The sequence below is a fragment of the Parasteatoda tepidariorum genome, chromosome 9 (genome assembly GCF_982258835.1).
Source record: "Parasteatoda tepidariorum strain Cologne lab strain chromosome 9, Ptep-v5.0, whole genome shotgun sequence".
Lineage (NCBI taxonomy): Eukaryota > Metazoa > Arthropoda > Arachnida > Araneae > Theridiidae > Parasteatoda > Parasteatoda tepidariorum.
This window is the reverse complement of record NC_141763.1, coordinates 22,372,762-22,394,899: the sequence shown is the minus strand read 5'-3', so window position 1 is coordinate 22,394,899 and position 22,138 is coordinate 22,372,762. Positions and strand designations below refer to the sequence as shown.

The following is a 22,138-nucleotide window of genomic DNA, read 5'->3' as shown; positions in this document are numbered from 1 at the left end:
TGGTTTAGATTTTGTATTTGCTTATATTGATGATATTCTCGTGGCAAGTGCTAACGAGACTGAACATTTGTATCACTTACGTTTAATATTTGAACGTTTAAAACAGTATGGTTTAACAATTAATGCTTCTAAGTGTATTTTTGGATCTTTTGAAGTACCCTTCCTTGGACATTTAGTAAATGAGCATGGTGTTAAACCCTTACCACATAAAGTAGATGCAATTGTTAACTATTCTAAACCCAAAACTCTAAAAGATTTACGCAGGTTTCTTGGGTGTTTAAATTTCTATAGGAGATTTATTCCCAAAGCGGCAGAATTGCATGCCCCGTTAAACGCTTTACTTGGGGGTAGTAAAAAAGGCGATAGTAAAACTATTAACTGGACTGCAGAGTTAGAAAATTCTTTCGAAAAATGAAAAGAAAGTATTGTAAACATTACTCAGCTATCTCACCCGGCACCTGATTGCCAGTTAGTGCTGTTTACGGACGCCAGTGACATTGCAGTAGCAGGCGCCTTACATGAAAAAACTGGATCTGGTTATATACCTTTATCCTTTTTCTCCAAAAAGTTAAATAATGCCCAAGTTAAATATTCTGTTTATGACAAAGAACTTTTGGCGATTTATTTGTCAATAATTCATTTTCGTTATATGTTGGAAGGAAGGGTATTTCATGTTATAACTGATCACAAACCTTTGACACACGCCTTTGCCCAAAGTTTTGAAAAGTGCTCTCCTAGACGTTTACGACAATTAGAATTTATATCACAGTTTACTTGTGACTTACGATATTTAGCAGGCGCAGAAAACTTAGTGGCAGACGCTTTGTCAAGGGTAGAAGAAATTGCTTTTCCTGACAAAATTGATTATGTGCAAATTGCAGCTGAGCAGTTGACTGATGAGGAATTGCAGGTATATTTAAAAAATCCAGATGTTACTAATCTTAAATTTAAATTAATTGTTTTGCCTAATTCTGATGTAAATTTGTATTTTGATGTCTCTCAACCTAGTGCTCGTTTGTATGTACCCATGAAATTTCGAAAAATGATTTTCGATTCTGTACATAACCTTGCACACATCAGTGCCCGATCTACTTTAAGACAGTTATGTAGTACATATGTTTGGCCTTCAATTCGAAAAGACATTGTTCAGTGGTGTCGCACTTGTTTAAGTTGCCAAAAGGCTAAAATACATCGACACGTTATATCACCATTGGTTAAAATTCCTGTGCCTAATGCTAGGTTCCAGCACGTGCATTTGGACCTCATTGGCCCATTACCGGTGTGTCGAGGATATAAGTACTGCTTAACTTTAATTGATCGGTTTACACGATGGGTTGAGGTTGTACCTCTACAAGATATCACGGCAAATACAGTAGCACGAGCAGTGATTTTTAATTGGGTTTCACGGTTTGGTGCTCCTGTTAGAATTTCAAATGATCAGGGAAGACAACTGGATTCCTTCACTTTCAAGAAATTAGCACAAATTCTGGGTGTTGAAATTATTCGTACGACTGCATACAATCCTAAGGCCAATGGGATGATTGAACGTGTTCATAGAACATTAAAAGCAGCCCTTATGTGCTATACTACAGATTCTTGGCTTGATAATTTGCCACTAGTTCTCCTGGGTTTGAGGACTGCTGTTCGGAAGGATTGGAACTTCTCTTCTGCTGAGTTAGTCTATGGGCAAACATTGAGAGTTCCCGGAGAGTTCTTTACTAACTCGGGAAATGACATCTCGCAGTCTGAATTGATTTCCCAGTTGCGTAAGGCATTTAGTGAGGTCAAGCCTGTAGCTTCTGTTTGGCATGACAAACGAGTCGTTTATGTACCAAAAGATCTTCAGACTTGTACGCATGTGTTCGTGCGACATGACGCCGTACGGAGACCATTACAACCTCCGTATGATGGTCCATATTCAGTTCTTAAGAAAAAATCTAAAATCTATCTTTTGCAGATCTCTACGAAGAAAAAGTGGATTTCTATTGACAGGTTGAAACCAGCGTATTTGCCAGTGGACGAGCCCCATACTTTATTCCACGATGATTCTCCTTGCAAGTCTGACCTTTCTTCAACTACAACTACCGAGTCTCCTTTGCCAGAAAAGGTACCGGACCCAAAGAAGTACGTTACTCGGTATGGTAGAAGAGTTCGTTTCAGAATCTGACGACTATGAAACTCCGGTGGGGAGTGATGTGGCGCCAGGCATGGTGCGTAGGCGCCAAAAGAATCAACGGGATTACAAACACACGATCGGCAACCTTGGAACTGCCCCAGTATTTAAGAAGCTTCGAACTGTACTCAGTCTCTATCCCACACAGTCTTACTTAATTTTTATGTTTCTGTTTTTAGCTTGTTACGTTCCGTTGTTAAATAAATGTTTAAGTTTATTGTTGTCATAGTTGTCTTCAACTTACTATGAGAGGGTTCCTCCCCCTCAACATCATGAGTTGTAACATAAGTACTATGAAGTGATGAATTATATAAACCTACGAATTATTTAGAAATAGTGGTGGATAAAAATATGCAAAATTGAATTTATTAAACCAAGTCTCACAATTGATAAACTACCACTTTAAAATATATGTTTGCTGTCTGGAGCAAGTTGGCATCTCTGCATAGGCTGCGTTACTTAAGACAATTGATACTTGACAGGGTTGGCTTATTCGAAATAGAGTGGAAAGAACAGTTGCTAACAAAAACAAATGCTCCTTTTCAACAACAAATCAGGATCAAGATACACACACCATGTCCCTTGCAGGTATCCCATTTGAAGAATATTGATTTCTGCTTCATTCCACTTTATCACTTGCAATTGAATTGTAGTAATAAAAGTAATAATACAACATAGGATACATAAATATTTGTTTGAAATGAAATTGCTATTCTCGCAGGATGAAAGCGTTGCTAAATAGATCCAATTTAGGGCATAAAAATATTTTCTTTAGATCAGTAGAGAGCTTTTACGTTACGTTACGCTTTCCCGTAAACGCTAATTAAACTTATTAGCTCAAGCGCGAAAATTAACCTAAAAAATAGCGCATGTCTTTAAATATAGCTTTTGCAATACGTATAGAAAAACTTAACGCAAACGCTAGTCTTGAAAAGCCGCACAATTTTTTAGTATGCTAAATTGATCGCGCTGTGTGCCGTTTGTTTGCGTTTCCGAAAGCATTTTTTTTCCCTTCATTTTCATTTTTGTTTTTAATACTTTTTATTTTCTTTATACTTTTTAAAAAATGAATAATTTGTTTGAATAGGTAATAGACGATGGTATAAAAGAGAGCTAAATAGAGGAAACGTTTATGCTAAAATTACCGTAGCTTCGACGAGAAATATACTTCAGATAGGCAGGATTTTCTTTGATATGGAAGAAAATATTTTTAAGATTTTACAATTTTACTTTAAATACACTTCGTTTTATTTATTTATTTATTTACTTATTTATTTATTTTTTTGTGCAAGCCGGGGGCAGAACTTGTATCCACCAGCAACCTCGGTGGGATGTGACCGGTTTATCCTCTGATCCATCACGGCTCTATATTGAACCGAATATTGATCCCGAGAAGAACTAGGTTATGGTAGACGTTTTTTGTTGTCTCATGTGAACTGATATTTAATGTTATTTCATAATCTTTTAAAAAACAGCTTAAAAAAATATTGACTTGTTTATGGTGGACTCAAATTTATGTTATTATTATTATTTATTATTGTTTACTGAGATCTTATTGAGATGGGCCCACCGACAAATCTCTATATATGGGGGCTCTGATGTATTTAATTCATTATTGTCTCCTCCTAAAGAACAGGAAGAGGGCGGTGTAGGAGTAACTCTCCAAACAATTCCATATTACATATAACCTTTTTAGAATAAAACCGAAACGTGAATTCTTTTTGGGCATTAAATTCGATATTCCCTCCCCCCCCCCAAAAAAAAAGTCCTAATGATCACACACCCCCACCAAAAAATGACTCTCACTCTATTTTAGTCTTTCTATCGATTTTACTAACTGATTAAAGAATTCATTTCGTGACTTATAAGGGTTCACTCTCTAACTTTGAATACTCTTAATTGAAATATTGAGAAAAATATTTTACCACTTTTTGTATTAAAAATGTTTTATATAATTTAAAACATAAGGCTAATCGCTGATTGTTTACTCCTGAAATTCTCTTCTCAATTCTTGTAAATGCTGAAGGCTGAATTTCTTTCTTAGCCTTTGGCGAATGAAATGATGTGAAGGAAGTAATTGTCGCAAAGTTAATGCGGAAGTTTTAGATATACTTCTGAAGTTATAATTGGGTACTAGCGCTAGCACTCCAAGAAGACAACCAATACTTACGTATGTGACCTATGAACCAGTTAATCTTTATCTGCATTGGGGAGTATTAAAGTTGAGCTAAGTTTCTCTAATTAACTTAAAATGTTAATTAACGTTATGTTAATTAAATACAAAGTCATATAGCACATCGAATTTGTTAAAATATAATTATTTCTAGTCTACGTTTTTTACTTCAATTAGAATTATTATTTGCATGCGTATATTATTGAAACCGCGATCTCTTTCTGTTTTGTGTACCTGATAACTTTGATGCATGATAAGTTTGTTTGGATTCAGCATGGCATCGTGCTCGTCTTTGTGTAAATATATAGCAGTAGAATTGAAAACTTTTAAGGGAACATAGGCTGTGTTACTTAAAACAATTGATACTTGACAGAATTGGCTTACACGAAATAGAATGGAAAAAATAGTTGCTAACGTAAACAAATGCCACCTTTCAACAACCAATCAAGATGTCTACACTATGTCACTTGCAGGTTTCCCATTAGAAGAATATTGGTTTCTGCTTCCTTCCACTTTATCACTTGCAATTGAATTGTGAAATTAAAAGTAATAACACAACATAGGATACATAAATATTTGTTTGAAATGAAATTGCTATTCTCGTAGGATGAAAGCGTTTCTAAATAGATCCAATTTAGGGCATAAAAAATATTTTCTTTTGAGCAGTAGAGAGATTGTATACGTTACGTTACGATTTCCCGTAAACGCTAATTAAATTTATTAACGCATTCGCGAAAATTAACTTAAAAAATGGCGTATGCCTTTAAATACAGCTTTTGCGATACGTATGGCAAAACCTAAACGCAAACACTAGTTTTGAAAAAACGCACATTTTAGAGTATGTTGAATTGTTCGCGCTGCATGCCTTTTGCTTGCGTTTCCGAAGGCATTTTTTTTCTTAATTTTCATTTTTATTTTTAATACATTTTTTTCCCTTATACTTTTTAAAATATGAATAATTTGTTGGAATAGGTAATATACGATGGTATAAATGAGGGCTAAATAGAGAATACGTTTATTGTAAAATTGGCGTAACTTCGTCGAGAAATATATTTCAGATAGGCAAAATAGTCACAGTGGATTTTCTTTGGTATGAAAGAAAATTTTTTTAAGATTTTACGATTATACTTTAAATACACTTCGTTTTATTTATTTTTATTTATTTATTTATCTTTTTTATTCATTTATTTATTTTGATATTTTGTTATTTCTTTGCTGATTTGTGAATGATATTAAAATGAATAGCAAGAAATGCACGGTTGTATAAAAAAATTACTTACTGACACAAAATGTGTTATATATTATTAGACTTAATGTTAAAGATTAAAATAATTAATAATTAACAAGCGCAGACGATTGGGAGGGGAAACTTTTTATTTAATTATAAGAATTTTTTGTCAGCAAAAAATAAAAAGGTGTTTTCAAAACAATTCATTATAATTTACAGCAAGAAACGATTTTTTTTCATGTGAAGCTTCTTCCTCATAATATTCAATATCATACCTTTCAATATAAAAATATCAAGACTGTATTTTTTATTTTTGTCATTGAAAATAATAACAATATTTTGTAACCATAATATTACTCACTTCAATCATTCAGTAAAAAAAATCGAGAATGTCTTTTTTTTTTTCTGCTTCTGAAAAACGAAAACAAGAAGGTGCTTTTAGCCAAAACACTTCAAGATAATTTACAGCAACAAATAAATAAATAAAAAAACAAAAACGAGTGCTTTTTCATTTCAATCTTTTTGCTCATAAATTTAAATACCATATGTTTGAATATAAAAAAAAACATATTTTCTGTTTTTTCAGTAAAACTATAAAATAGAGTTTCATGCCGACATACTTAAAGTACATCCAGATTTTTTTTCAACACAAAAACAAATTTCTTTGAACTCCATTTATTTCTCTCAATGTCAAATATCATATTTTCCAGTATAATAAAAAAGTAAGAGAGTTTCATTTTGTTTTCGGACAGTAAAAAAAGTGGTTCGCTAAAATAAATCAAGACAATTTTTATTGCACTAGGAGGTTCAAGTCTGTGGTTGCCCCTCATATATCATTTTGTTCCTGAAAAGTCGATTAAAAAACCATTTTATTGATAAAATACATAATTATTATTACCTTATGAACCACATTTTGTTAATATGTGTTAATCGTAAAGACATGTAAGTGTACCAGGATTTGAAAAAACGTCAACTGTGCTTGAAAAATATATTTAAACCTTCACATTTTGTATAAATATTAAAATATTTATATCACATCATTTCAAAATTGTAATAGTTAATAATTCAAGAACTAACTATAGAGTTTTTAAATTCAAAAAAGTAGACCATTTATAATGTGAACGCTTATAAAAAGAACTTCTATCACTCTGAAACATTGACATTTTCTTACAGATGATAGAATTGTTTTCAAAAAATATGACACAAACTTTTACAGTATTTATTTTTCATAATTTACTTCAATATAAAAAAAGTCCGAGCCAATCAAATATAACATCACACATTGCCTGAAGTTCAAAATAATGGCTTTTGACCCTTACTACCTGATCCTGGTATTCCCAAGTACGAGTAAGGCTAAGTAGAATGTAGGCGTTACCATTAATTGCCCATGTTGTTTTTCATTTTGTTATCGGTTTTTTAACAATAATTAATAAAAGATGAAACTTTTACAAAGAGTGCATTATTGTAACATTACTATAGTAACAAAATGTAATTTTCAAATAAATAATATCCAGAAGTTTAAAATCATATGAAAATACAGAGCGTTTTGAAAATTTTCCTTTATTTATGCACTTACAACCAAAAGGATACAATGAAATATCGTTCTGGCAATCACGTTGAATCCTACGCCATCAAAAAAATTTACCGTGTTTTCCTTGCATTGTCTTTCATAAAACCTAATGCATGGATTTTTTTTAATCTTTTTAAAAAACATCTCTGAAAATTAAATTTTTGCATTTACCAGTATTTAATTATTTGAAATTTTATAATGTTTTCTAAAAGTTTTACTTGATTTTTCCAAGGACTGCAGACAAAATAACCAAAGCCTTCTGCGCAAATGACTGAGCGTGGAGGGCAGGAAGTGGAATTCTCCCTCTCTCAACGTCCACGCACAGGTCTTCTGTCTGAGCTGTTATATAGAATGAGAATGAAAGCATTGCTTCGCTTCTTCGCCATTGTGTATGCGTAGTATTTTTTAATAGCTACTCGCCACTGCGTTATTTTTTTCTTGGTATTCAACCTTGCACTTATTCTGTGCGGCAGTTTTTAAAAGGGCTTATTAATTTCTTCACCTCCAAACGTCGTCGTTCCGTCGCTACAGTTTAAATTCTTTTGGTGAAATTTTAAACACTACTGCAAACGAAAAATACTTCTTTACTGGACTATATCTAAAGCAGGTAATTCCATTTTGATGAAAAATAACCTATCAATTAAGTAAAATTTGAAAGTTTTCATATTTTTGATTTCTACTCGCCAAGTTTCTCGATAAAAGATGTCGCCAAGCAGACTCCTCGCCAGGGGTGAAAGCGAGACGGAAAAGAGGAAAGGCTGGTAGTAAAGCCATTTCAGTTATAGCTAGTTTTGGGGAGGAGTTTACTTATTCTTTTTTTAAATTTTTCAACAATATCTGCTTTATCTTGGAAAAGAAGCAGTTTTATATATATGCCAGATTTATAAAAGAAATCTTGATAGTTACAGATATTTCATTTTTTTTCGAAAAAATGCTGGAGTGAAATGTTTTACGTACCAGGTTTTTCTCTTTTCCGTCTTGCTATATAAGGGCTTTCACCCATGCTCCTCGCCATGACGTCAAAAGATGTGAATACTGTTTTGACCGCTTTGATTGCGCACTCACTTAACGGTTACCCAGTCAAAATCGATTTTGTGTTTCTAAAATCTCTCGCTCAGTGAAAATAAAAATCATTTAATATCGCGTATAGTGAATAGTAATATTAAACGAACAGATGATGAAACTACAAACGAACTTTTAACTCTTCGCATGCATTTCCCGAATGATAACGGCAAAAAAAATATTGCCTGGGAAGCAAAACACTATTTTTTTTAAAAGAGTTTTTTTAACCACAGTTAAACAGTCGTCCTAATTTTCTGAGTTTAAGATTCCAATCTAGAAGATAAGGGAATTTCAGGATCAAGTATTGGGAGAAATTTTGCATTAGTTTTACGCGGAGAGGAAAACCTCGAAAACCACAAGGAAATGAAGAAAGATAAACATTAATGTAAATAATTACTGTAACGGTACCGACGGAAGTTTTAGAAATACTTTGAAGTTGTAATTGCGTACTAGCCCTCCAAGAAGACAACCAATACCCACGGATGTTTACTCTGAAGTCAACACCAACTAATCTTTATCAGCAATGTGGACTATTAGAGTTGAGCAAAGTATCTCTAATTAACTTTAAATGCTAATTACAATATTGATTACAAAAATGGCCCCTTCTAACAAATTTAATTTTTGCTATGTTTACACACATGTATGTATTTGTTACACTTATACATATTTAAGACTAGTAGAACGATGGAAGATGTTTAATGCTTTAGCAAGGTCAGACTAGACGCACCTTAAATTATTGTATACTACTTTAATGCTCTGCTTATACTAACGTTGCATGGAATTGCATCCCTTCTCAAACATATTAGATATCTTGAGCACATTTTGCTGCCGCAACAGTCTGGTAAAAAATGAACGCGCCTTCCACAGACGCAATTTTTTTGTAAATATGCATCACAAATAGGAATGCAGTAAAAATTAAATGTTCTTTATTGCCCTCTGTTTAATTTACAACTTTCTTGGACTGCATGTTATCGACCATACTAGATTTTTGACTCTTTTTAGGTACGCTTTGCTTTACCCTTTCAATTTTACTATGTTATTTTTAAAACGCCGTGTGTATTAACATGTCTCTTACCTCATTTTAATTTTTTTCATTAATCATTATATTTAATTTTGAGCGAATAAATTTCTTTAAGAACTAGGAAAACATTGACAGTTTTCTAATGCCACCCTCTCCTTAAAATTAAGGAAAAAACCAATCGCAATAAAATGAAGCAAATTAGATTATGTCGAGGTAATGCACATCCAGAGAATATCTGCATCAAATTATTAACCCCTTGGGGACGGGTGATTCAGAAAAGCATTCGTACAAAATCAGAATCAAGTTGTAATTAAATAAAAAGCGATAACTTAAATGTAGTCGTTGCTAATTTGACAGACTTACTTTGCATTTACTTTAATTATTGTTAGTTAAATCATATATATGATCAATGTTAATTCAAAGTATAACTAAATAGTTTTATTTTGAACGAAGTAATGGTGAATTAAATAAATCAAACAATTATAACTCCGCCCACAAATAAACTGCTGAAGAAATACTTTGATTACTAGTTTTATCTTTTTACCCTGATTGATACGGTTTTATACTGGCACGTATTTGTGACAGTCGGCGCGAAATGGTTAAAGTACTGCTTTAATTTAGGGACCCTTCGTATATAATGTCACGCTTGGAGGAAAGGAAGGTGATACGTGAAATTGGAAAAGTTTGTGACAAAGGGAGGGGTAGGTGTAATATGAAGTGTAACACCCCACAGTATGGCTAATAACAAAAAAAAAACGTTGTGCTTTGTTCCTGAATTAAAAATATATGGTTATGAAATATTGCTGACGTGTAGCGTAACAATGGGAAAAAAGTGTGACACTTTCTGACAAAAGGGACCAAAAATATTTAAAAAAACAAACAAAAGGGTGACATTATTTATGGACGGCGTTTTAGTTTTCACTTAAACTGTAAATTCCTGATTCAGCTGGAAATATGCTTCTTTCAATTTTATAAACTTGTATTGAATATTTTATATTTTTTGCCAAACTCGTGTCTAAAATTTACTTAATTCAAGATCAGGAAAGTTATAATCTTCTTTTCATTGCATGATGTTATCGCAAAAAATTGTTTTTATAAAATAGCTGAAAAATTGCAATTAATTGATTTAGACAATAAGTTTAGTTTTTAAGACGTAGTGTTGAAAAGCCATGTTATTATTATCGCTCTTACTAGTTTCTTCTGCTCTTTCATTTAAGATAAATGCAGTAAGGGAATGAAAGGGTGAGAATTCGAAGTTTAAAAAAAAAAAAAAACTAAAATTGGGGATTAAAAAAAACTCGGATGAAAGAGCCGTGAAGTGAGTAGCATGTTTGAAATATGTTTCTATTATCCTAAATAATGTAAAATTAACGGTAAATTTAAAAAGTTAAAATTGAAAATGCACACTAAGTGCTAATTCAAATGGAAAATTGCCTTGATAGGATGAAATCTCGACTATCATGGGGTGGTTCCGATCAATAGCAACATTTTCAGTGCCGAATAATACTGTGTATGGGTTTGTTACTTCCATTTGAAACTAACAAATTTAATTTCTCCGACCGATCTATTATGAACGTTGATCTCATGTTAAATAAACCAATCGAAACATTTCTTGCTGAATGTACGCCAATATAATTCATGTTTCCAAATGACTTCATTCTGTGCTTCACATATCATGAGCGAGAATTACATCACAGGGGTAAAATGGTGTCGGATTTCTTCAATTATTGCCTGACTCGAATCACAAATTTTTACAAATTTATTTCATCGGTAGCACTGATGATCAAATCAATCGGTGTTGTCATTTAAATACTAACACTAAACCAGAAAATATCACTTTTTCGATCAACATTATCAGTTAATCAGACTATTCAGATTTGCCATCTGATTACTACAAAGCTGTTATAACGAAACGTATTTTTTTCTCCAACATATGAACAGAAAAATGTATATATTAACATTAATAAAACTAATTATGCGTTACCAATTAAAATGTTTTCCGTTATTAATAATTTAAATAATAAAAAAATGCATAAATAACTCGACTGATTTATATAATTGATTGAAAAAATTTATGAATAAAATGTTTGCAATGCATGTTTTTTAAAGAATTAACGACAAAAAGGTGTTATGAAAATAATTCTTTATTTCCTTAAAAGGAAAATAAATAAATTTTGAAACATTTACCAAATAACAGTTTGAGACAATGAAGAATAACAATATAGCAATAATGTAAGAAAGAAAATTGCTCTAACTTTTTACTGTAACTCAAATTGTCCGTCTCTCAAAACAATAGTCCGCTCTGTGAAACATTAGTCAGTCATACATAACAATAGTCCGTTATGCATGAGTAATTGGGAAACTTTTCAAATAAAATTTTCACTTTTAAATCACGTTTTTCAAACTAAAATTGTCCGTCATGCAAAACAATAGTTTGTCATACATGAGTAAAAGGAAAAATTTTTAGTCATCATCATTCTATTACTTTCCAATGGAAATTGTCACTTTTAAGTAGCGTTTTGCAATAACTAAAATTGTCCGTCTTGCAAAACATTAGTCCATCCTGTGAAACATTAGTCCATCATGCACAAAAATAGCCCTTCATGCATAAGTAAATGAGAAATGTTTCAGTCAGTGATACTCATTTTATTACTTTTCCGGTTAAAATTTTCACTTTTAAGTTGCGTTTTGCAATAACTATAATTGTCCGTTATGCAAAACATTTGTCCGTTATGCAAAACATTTGTCCGTCCTGTTAAACATATGTCAATCATGCAGAACAATAGTCCGTCATGCATGAGTAAATAGGAAACTTTTAGTCAGTCATAATCATTTTATTACTTTTCCAATTAAAATGTTCACTTTTAAATCACGTTTTGCGAACTAAAATTGTCCGTTTTGCAGAACAAAAGTCCGTCATGCAAAACAATAGTTCTTCATACGTGAATAAAAGGAAAACTTTTCAGTCATCACCATTTAATAATTTCTAAACGTAAATTCCAGATTCTCTTTTTTCCAGAAGTCTCTTTTTTTGCATTTACTCCAATTACTGCATAAAGCAAATTCTCTATCTTTATCAATAATTATTTTATTCCAAAATCAGGAGCAAGTATAATCTAGAAGAAAAGTATTTTGTGCTATACTGTTAATAACAAAAAGGCGTACAGAAAAATATTTTAATTCAAGAGGAAAACGAGATTTTAGATTGAATTGTAATCTATCTCACAAAAATTTATTTTTCTAGTTTCTACCATTACACTGGGGAATAAAGTTTTTGTTGGATTTGTAAAGTTAAATTTGATCTCACCCAATTCAGGTATGGGGATTTTAAATCTCAGAATAGTTTTATTCCAAAAGCAAGAGAGTTTTTTTTTCTTTTCAAAATGATGTTTTCAAGTTTAATTTTTTTCCCTGAATGTACAATGTATCAGGAACATATATGCTTATGTACATATAAATATACTTATCTGCTCCTTTGAAAATAACAATTGAAAACATATGACCTTTACGCATCGTATCATAAACTGGAATGTATTATAGCCTTCTTTCTACCATTCCCTACGTAGCAGAGATGTGGGAACCAGTAATATTCACTCGAGTAAATTTTAAAAAAAAAGTGGTTAAAAATATATTATTGAATCGCATAAAAGCTGTATTTAGTAAAGTGGAATAAATTGCAGATTTGAAATCGCTGATGCGAGAGTATCTAAGATTTGTTAAATAATAGGATTTTATGCAAAAAAAATTGTAGAAAGCTTTAAATTGTTCTATAATTTTTTCGATATCTTATTTAGATACACTTTTCATATTAAGTAAATCAAACTTACTCAAATTTTTTTTTTAAAAAAGAGTCACAAAATTGTTTTTTATAACTAAATTTTACATAACATAATTAATTTACCTTAAATAAACGTCACATAACTTATGTTAGTTTACAGATTATGGCTTTTTACATTAAGTCAAATCATTATGAATGAGTGATATGGAAAATTAGATATTTTTTTAATGTGTTCACGTTAAAAAAGTATCTGCATTAAATCAAGAAAAATATTTTTGAAACGATTTTACGTGTTTAAAGGAAACAAAAATGGAAACTTAACCTAACTTACTTATTTCTGAAACAATTCCATACTTTTTGGTGCATTCTAGTATTTTTTTTTTTTATTTTTAAGTGAGTAGTTTTCAAGTTAATTTCGAAAGACTAAAAAATGAACATTTTTTCAGTTTTTGCTGTATTCTGCCTACAACTGAGAAGGCAAGCTTTTAATCTTTTCATTAAGAAATACATTAAAACAATAAAGAAAAGTTACAGCTTTTCACAAGTTTCATTCAGTTGTTGAACCTTTCTTGAGCTAATTTTATGGTACTGAAAGAGGCTTTTATTCAGTTGTAAAATCCCATTCTAGTACCCAGTTTAATACATTTGCTTTTTAACATACAGGAGTTAGACACAAAATGTCTCTGTTTACGCAAATCCCCGAGTTTTTGAGCTAATTTTAATGTTTGTAATAATGAGGAAAGAATATTTTGCTCATGTAAATCAATGTTCATTGCAACCTGGTAGCAGAAGTTACCTAGTAAATCGATCCTCACGAATCTAAATTTGTCTGCTACCTTAGAGCATATACAGTGCTCGATGCCGGTTTCCGTTACAGGGATTATGAGTATTATATTAGTAACTTATCTTTTAATTAGTTTTATGGATTAACGCGATTCATAGTCTGGGATCATATCTATGAACCCATTTCAGACACTTTAGTTTTATTCTGAGCCTAGTACAATAATTTTTAAGTATCACATATTTGTGTCATAATTTTCTTAAGTTTATGGTTTATTTTTTAAAAAAAATTATAAAATAGCAAACTTACTTGTAGTTAATTTGATCCTCTCTTCTTGAACAAACTAAATACACTTCGACAAGCAGTTCTTATCCATTTCAAAGCACGTCCTTTCTTTTTTCTTTTTTCACTTTGGTATGATGCTCTGTGTTAGAAAAAGAAAAGTATAACGCATACTGTCAAAATTACTTCTAATCAGTAATTATATTGATATTTTATTTTTATTCCATAACTGGCGTTGAACAGCCGATCCAATTTTGAATTTACAACTATCAATGTACAATTATGTAGCTTTGTCATTTTTAGCCCAACCCAGGGAACTCTTGGATGAAGCATTGGGACAAACTAGCCTTCGTTGAGGACTAGTTGACGAAACTAACCTGCATTTGCGTAATATAGAGAAGAAAACCAAGAAAACTTCTCATGGTTAGCTTGGAGGCAGGGGTGGGTAATAACCTAGTATCCATCTACCATTGAGGATATTTCACATCAGCACTGTGAGAAGGGGCAAAATTCCTGTCAACGCTGGGATTCGAACCTGGGATCTCATTAGGAGGCGAGCGCTCTATCCCTTAGGCCTTCGCTGTTCTATGCAGATATATATTTATTTATTTATGACAAATCGTTTTGTCATGACAGCTTTTACGTTATGTTTTTATTGTCCTTTTCAAAAATAAAGCCAAATAAGTATAAACATTGACCGTTTGATTACTAAAGAAATAAGAAAGAGTTATGAAATATGATTATTGGAAACACTTTGCTGTTTCAGGGGACAATTTATCTTGTTTTGATGTTTTACGCCGCTCTTTAAATAAGGATTTGTTAGATTTCGATTGTGTTTTCATTTCATCCTCGTTGAAATTACTATTTGCTATCCCTAATGAGTAGACTTTTTTGCTTTCCGTTTTGGCATAAATTAAAATATTTAAATTAATTGTAGAAAGTACGGGACACCTTATGAACTGCGTAGATATAGAATTAACTCTCATACATTATCGCAATCTTAAATTTACACTTAATGTGGATGGAACAGATTTTATTTAAGCATAAAATGGTTTTGTATGAAATTATTAATCACATTTGCAAATTACTTATTGATTACGTGACCTTTATAAAAACATTTTTGAAAATGTATATTTCCTACAACGGAGAGCATTTATTTTAATTAATTTACTTGTAGCAGAAATGAAACTTATACTGATTTAAAAGTTGCTGCGAAATTCCCTTGGTAGCTAAGAAAAAGCGTGCTCATTATGTCTTTATTTATACTTAGGTAATTAAATTTTACGTTTTTCGAAATCAACAAAATTGGCTGAAGGAAAAGTGTTTGTTTCGACTTGTTAAATAATTGAATAATGTGTTTGTGATGTTGCTACATCGCACGTGCGTTGTTTTTCTACTCCTCAATAGTTTTTTCAGTTTTCGTTCTTTTAACCGCAATAGCCTTTCACTACGTTTAACTTGATCAACTAATTTTTCTTATCGATTTTCCCCACCCTAACTTTAACCGTGTATCGCTTTGCTCTTTTCCGCGTGCCTTCTTGGCGTCAGTTGAGGAAGCCGCAAAGTGAGAGAATCAACGTTCTCATTTTTGATATTTTCAAGTTCTCCTCCCAATAAATTTTTAAATGCTTCACCCCTTTTTTAAAGTGTAAGATGTAAATCAATATTTAAATTTTAAAGCCTCTCAAATAAATGTAAAGGAAAAGCATGTTTTATTTAATTTAATCTTTGGCAAATTAAGATGAGCAGCACGTGTGCCGTGTCGCCAATGGTTGGCGAGTTTCCATGATAACAATCACCAAATCTACAATCCAGGTGTTTACGAATCGTCTATGCTAGAATTCTTCGTTTAAAAGGAGATAAAAAGGAAGCCTCGTCTTATTCGACATATGAAAATGTGGTAAAAGAGGAGCCAGCTCCATCAAAGTGAACCAGCAGAATGTCTGATGAGTAAAATAAAGTTTCCTAACACTTCCTAAATGAACTTTGTGTCCCCTGTAACTCCATTTCAAATGCACTAATCGACCAGTTACGAAACCTGGAGATCCTTCAAGAACGACGGATCAGGTAATTAATTTGAACAATGTTTGTTACTGATACGATCACTCTTTTATGTTTTTATTTATTTTATTCTAAATTTATTTAAATAGTAACAATCCAACAGTGTTTATAGAAGTTAATAAAATCAGTTGTAGGAAAAGTGTTCGTTAAACTTGTTAAGTAATTGAATAATGCATTTATTGAAGTTAACAAAAATGTTTAAAGAAAAAGTGTTTGTTTATATACTTGTTTTAAGAGTTCTCACCTTTATGAACAATCACTATTTCATTAGGGTTTTTCCTCACACTGTCAATAGGTTTATTAACAATAGACAGTTCGTTTATCACATTCATATTCTCCGATTCGCCAGTTTTCTTAGTAACTGCTTCGTCTTTTATATTTTTGTCAACCGAATTTCTCTTCATGTGCTTCTCCATGCTCTCCATTTTGATACGGAAATATTTCATTTCATCTGTCATTTCAATCATTTTAAGAGAAATGAGATCCATTCTTTTCTCCATGAGATCCATCCTTTTCTCCATGAGATCCATCCTTTTCTCCATTGTATTATCACCAATTTTTGTCATGCTCTGTTCCTTTTCTAATTCGTCAATATCAGTCGGTTTCATACCGCACTCATTCTCTGATTTGATGCTCTTGACGTAAAGAGTATCAGACATCAGAGTCATCATCTCTGCTCCTGGCATACTTTGCTCATCCGTAGATTTATCTACAACAATCTCACTCATTTTGGATTCATTCACTTGCTTCCAATCAGTTTTTGGCGTCTGTGGCTTTTCTGCATCAATATTTTCTAAGATAGCAGCAACTTCATCTACTGATGAATGCTCAATACGGAGCGTAGGCTCAGTGCTGTTCGTTGGAGGTGTGTGTTTAGCATCTATGTTCTCATGAAAGCTGTCATCATCTTTGTGGAAAAAGTCATGCATCAAAGCTTCACAAGCTGGTAGTCTATGTGACGCGTCAAAAGTTAAAAACTCTTTCATGAATCGGAGAGCAAGTCTCACATCCGTCTCACGCAGGTCCTCAGCACTGAAGAATTTTGTTATTGGCCACAGTAATTCATTTTCCTACAAATAAAGTTAAGAAAGTGTAGCTATTATACATTTAGATATAATTATAGTTGTTAGAAGTTCAATTTACTTTAGTTCTAAATTTAGGAAAGTCCTATGGACTTCTTGTTATATTTGTCCGATAATTTATCGCATTACATTACATATCCTTGCTGAATGAGTTGAAAGAAAGATAATTTTGTTACTCAGACAAACAGATAGGTATATTTCGAGTAAAATAGCTAAAGTGGTTAAGTAAATGCCAGGTTACTTAGTTTACGATGCTTAATTGTGGATGAAAATTGTGAATTTACAATTAGTTAGATCGGGTTATCAATGACTTAACTATGTAAATATGCATACACTTATTTGAGGATCTTAAAGTCAGAAAATGTTAGAATTGACAAAAAAAATTTCAAGATTGTGACATCAAAAGACAGCTTTCAGACACCTTTTTTCAATCCTCGTGTAATTAAGGTGTAATTATGATCCAATGACATGACATCACAATTTTGATTTTCTACGTAGGGAATGACTCGCCCGTTTTGGTCACAGCACTACCCTCATGCGAAGTCGAGCTGTTTATACGGTTGAACAGTTTAACGAGGACCAGTACTGCACTCCCTCCATCTCTTCGCAGACTAATCAAAGTGGTTAGCCAGTCGCGACATAGGTGATTTACTGGGAACTATGTCTTACGGTCAGTCCGCTGTGAGACTATACATTATGAAATAAAACTATACCTCTAATAGGTTAAGTACTGTAGTATACATTTCCTTTCTCTCGTCCATGGATGCCGTATTTGTAATGGCGAAACAACTAAGTATTTCCATCGTCAGACAACCGAATGCCCACATATCTATTCTAGTTCCATCAAGGTTTTCTCTCCCTTTGGACAAGACAACTTCAGGTGGTTGGTATACCAGTGGCATGCCAATTTGGTGTCTACAACAAAATATTTCCTCTGGTTAATAAATAAAATGCATTTTTTTAAAACTTTACAGTGCTAAATTATGTTAAAATAGCTAGATTATAATATTAAAACTAAGAAGAAATTCTATAAAATTAATCTTGAATGTTTTTTACAATTAAATTAACTTTTGCACCCTTGTTGAAAGATCTCTTTTATAGCAGTTACGAATCAAAACCAGAAGTTCAGTTTTATCCAAAGTCATTTAGAGCTTATTGATAAAAGTTTAAATAAATGCACCAAAAAAACAACAACACAAAATGAAAATTCATAAAAGTTGAAATCTCTGCAAGTGTTGCAGAACATTTTCTACAACTTAATATTACAGTAACAAGAAAAAAATCCTCTAAACCTTGCAGTTTTTGAATGGTGTTGTTTTCCTAAAATATTTCCTGGACTTTTTACTCAAATGCATAAAAATGTCGAAAATTAAGTGAACTTTTTACGATAATTTTTTTTTTTTTTTTGCTGCCCCATTTCCAAAAGCTGTAAAAAACCTGGTACCATTGAAGCTATATTAGACATCTATTTTAGTAAGTTAAGTACATATTACAATGGTATGTATAACCAAAATATTCACATAACTGAGCACCATTGGTGTCAGTAATAAATTGGCAGAGTACTTCGTTTTAAATGCTTCCGGAAATGCAATAATACCTTTTTTGTTCTCCCCTTTTATGAAACAAAGCAGTTTGGTATTTTCGTTTCTGTACAATCTTGCTTTGGGGGGGGGCATAAAATTCTCTATTCATAGTTCCTAAAACTGTATTAGCAGAGATGCCATCTTGCACCGCTTTAAGGAAATAGTTCTTCCAGTGCTAAACATTTTCCTTTATTCGTGTGTTAATAAATTTTATTTTAAAGTTAAGTTGCCTACCACTACATTTAACAGTATCCATTCAACCTCAAATCATTAAGTTGTAAATAATGAACCTGAATTAAAGCATAACATTATTCATAATCTTTAGTTTAGAAAATAATTATTTCAAAATACAGGTGTTGTTATTTATAAACATAACACGATTCTTTTTTAAACATTAAATTGTAAATGCTCTTGGTAAGGATCTTTGTACACGTTACTAGTTAAAATAAATAATTATGTAGAACTAATTTTTAAATACTTATATTTATGGATTATAAATAATTCAGCCTAAATCAAGGAAATCGTTTGAATATTCTTAAAGAATGTTTTTTTAAATAAATTTTTAAAAAAATTAAAGAGAAAAATTAAACTCAAATTAGTGTTTATATCAATAATTTTTTTTTTAATTATGAGCTACCACAGCAGAATAATCATCTCTCCCTTTTTAAATACATTTAATAGCAGAAATAATTAAATCCTTTCATTTATGAAATAATAACTAAAAAGCTTAATGCGTACTTATGGAGAGGTTTTTTAGACTCCCTCAAGAATGTGAAATCGCACAGGAGTGCCGAATTTTCATCTGATATGAGAACGTTGTCCAGTTTAATATCAAGATGGCAAGCTCCATTAGAATGAAGATAGTCCAATCCTTGGAGCACGTCTTTCAGCCAAGACTTCACGATATTGTAAGCTCCCTTGCATGGATTCAAGTCTTGAATGGCGCCAAGCAATGTGGTTGGATACACTGGCATCAAGAAGACAAAAGTTTTTTGTCTCTCTAATTTGTGCATACCCATCAAGGAGACTAAGTTGGGATGTCTCAGATTTTTCCACAACTCAGATTCGGCTTTTGACACCATCTCGTACGGTACAATCTTTACTGCCAGCTCAGATTTATTTAAGGGCTCTATCATTCTGAACACTTGTCCAAAGGAGCCTGATCCAATATAGCCAAGGCTAGTATATTTTCTCTCTCTTTGCAATATTCCAATTGCTTCTTTAACACGTTCAGCACGTTTATCATGTGAAGTTTTTTTCACACCTCTCCACATTTTATATCTTATATTAAATAAATACGCTTTTTCTAAATTTATTTGAATTCACAGCATTTGATTTCAAACAGCTCAAATGATCAAGATGGTACAAATTACAAAAATAAGAGAATTTCATTGTTGATTTTAATGCACACAAGATTTGTAAAACGAATCATTTTGATTATTGAACAACCATTGTTGAAATATATTTCTAAATAGCATTGTTGCAATTGCTTTTTAAATTAACATTTGAGTTTATATAATTTTTTAAGTTTGGGCTATTGCCTCTAATACTTTATTTAAACTCCTTATAACCTTTCTATATCGTTACAAGTTTCTGTTCTAGTTTTTTGATGATAAAATTAATAGTAATTAATAATTATAAATTTACACAGTAACAGCAAGAAAAACTTCACAAACTCAGCTCTTTTCACAGTTCCTGCATTGTATACTTTTAAAAAAATTTATTCCAAATCAAATTTGTCACCAAAATTTAGAAAAAAAATCACTTAAGAACATTTAAAGCTAAAATTATTTTCCTAGCATCAAAAATTAAAGTTTGTTTTTCCTCTTGAGTTTTAAATATTGTCTCAAAATTTTAATTCATTCATTTCATTGTAATTTTATGGTGTTTCAAAATTTTTATACGATAATATACCATAGTACAATATAATTCGCGGTAAAAGAAATATATAAATAAACTCTCTCAAAGTTGTATTTACCTTGCAAAATTTCTTTTACTAGCACTGTAACAGCACTTTTCAAAATATTTCATTTCAAAACAGTAAAGTAGCTGTAACATGCAATCAGGAGTTTTATAAAAGAAAAAAAATTCTATGAAATAAGTTATGCTGAAAAAAATATGAAATTAGATTAATAGTAAAATCTTTTCCGAGTTTCTAAGTGCGCCATTTCTTTACTTTTCTACCAAGCTATGAACCATAAAAATAGCATTATCTTTCAACGCTATGTCTTAAAAACTAAACTTAATGTCAAAATCAATTTATTGCAATTTTTCAGGTATCTTATTAAACCAATTTTTTTACGATGACATCATGTAATGAAAAGAAGATTATAAATGTCTTGATCTTGAATTAAGTAAATTGTGGACTTGATCGTGGCGAAAATTATAAAATATTCAAAACGAGTTTATGAAATTGAAAGAAGCATACTTCCAGCTGAATCAAGAATTTACAGTTTAAGTGAAAACTAAGGAAACATCCCTAAATCATGTCACACAATTTTATTTTTTTTTAAATATATTTGTTCCCTTTCTCCCTTTTGTCAGAGAGTGTCATACTTTTTCCCTTTGTTATAAGTCAGGTAATATTCCATAAACACATATTTTAAATTGAGGAACGAAGCACAACGTTCAAGTATATTTCAAAGTATATTTTACGTTTTGATTTCCGTGTTTTAATGAAACTGAAGTATTAGTAAAAAATGCTGTGAATGTAGACCATATGTCCTTGGGTAGGATTCCATAGTAGTAAGGAACTTTATATTGGGAAAACGTTGATGTTAGGTAGAATTGAAATTAATAAAATAGACAGAAAATAGTATTTAGTAAGTGTTTATTGAATAGACCCTAATACAGAAGGGTTGTATGAAATTATTGAAGGGGATTACATAAATTCTTGCAAAATTTAATGGAGGGGGATAGAGAAACTTTGATAAAAGGGTTAAATGAATTGAAATTAGACAAAAGCTTAAAATTAGCTGCTAAGATATTTAATTTAATTTTATACTCCCTTTTAATATTATATTTAAAAGCAGAAAAGTCTGTTATCTTCTTCTGATTTCGTTTTGTGTTCTCAGAACCATTTTTTATGTCAAAAATGTGATTAAATCACATTCTTTGAAATTAAAAAATAACATTTAAATTATGATCCATTACGCTACTCAATCTCGATTCGACTCGATACAAGATTTGTTGAAGTACCTGTCCGCATAATCGGGCATCTCACTTCTTCATCTAACATATGACATTTTGCCCTAGAGCAACTGTGACTAATGGCGTGTGACAGTAAAAGTTCGGCAGATGAAAATCTGTGGTCGTCATCAGTGGTTGCTTCTCCGTGTTTAAGT

At 31.5% G+C, this 22,138-nt stretch overlaps 1 protein-coding gene across 1 annotated transcript in view; it reads right to left on the bottom strand.

The window, feature by feature from the left end:
- Nucleotides 1-20,068, bottom strand: part of LOC107436914 (cyclin-dependent kinase-like 1) — a 32,316-nt gene extending 12,248 nt beyond the window's left edge. Inside the window, exons 1-3 of the mRNA XM_087151276.1 lie at nt 19,533-20,068; nt 17,925-18,126; nt 16,374-17,199 (exon numbers count right to left, since the gene is read on the bottom strand). Of these exons, the coding sequence (XP_087007402.1) occupies nt 16,374-17,199; nt 17,925-18,126; nt 19,533-20,068 (1,564 nt within the window). The remainder of the gene's footprint in view (nt 1-16,373; nt 17,200-17,924; nt 18,127-19,532) is intronic.
- Between the last annotated feature and the right edge of the window lie 2,070 nt (nt 20,069-22,138).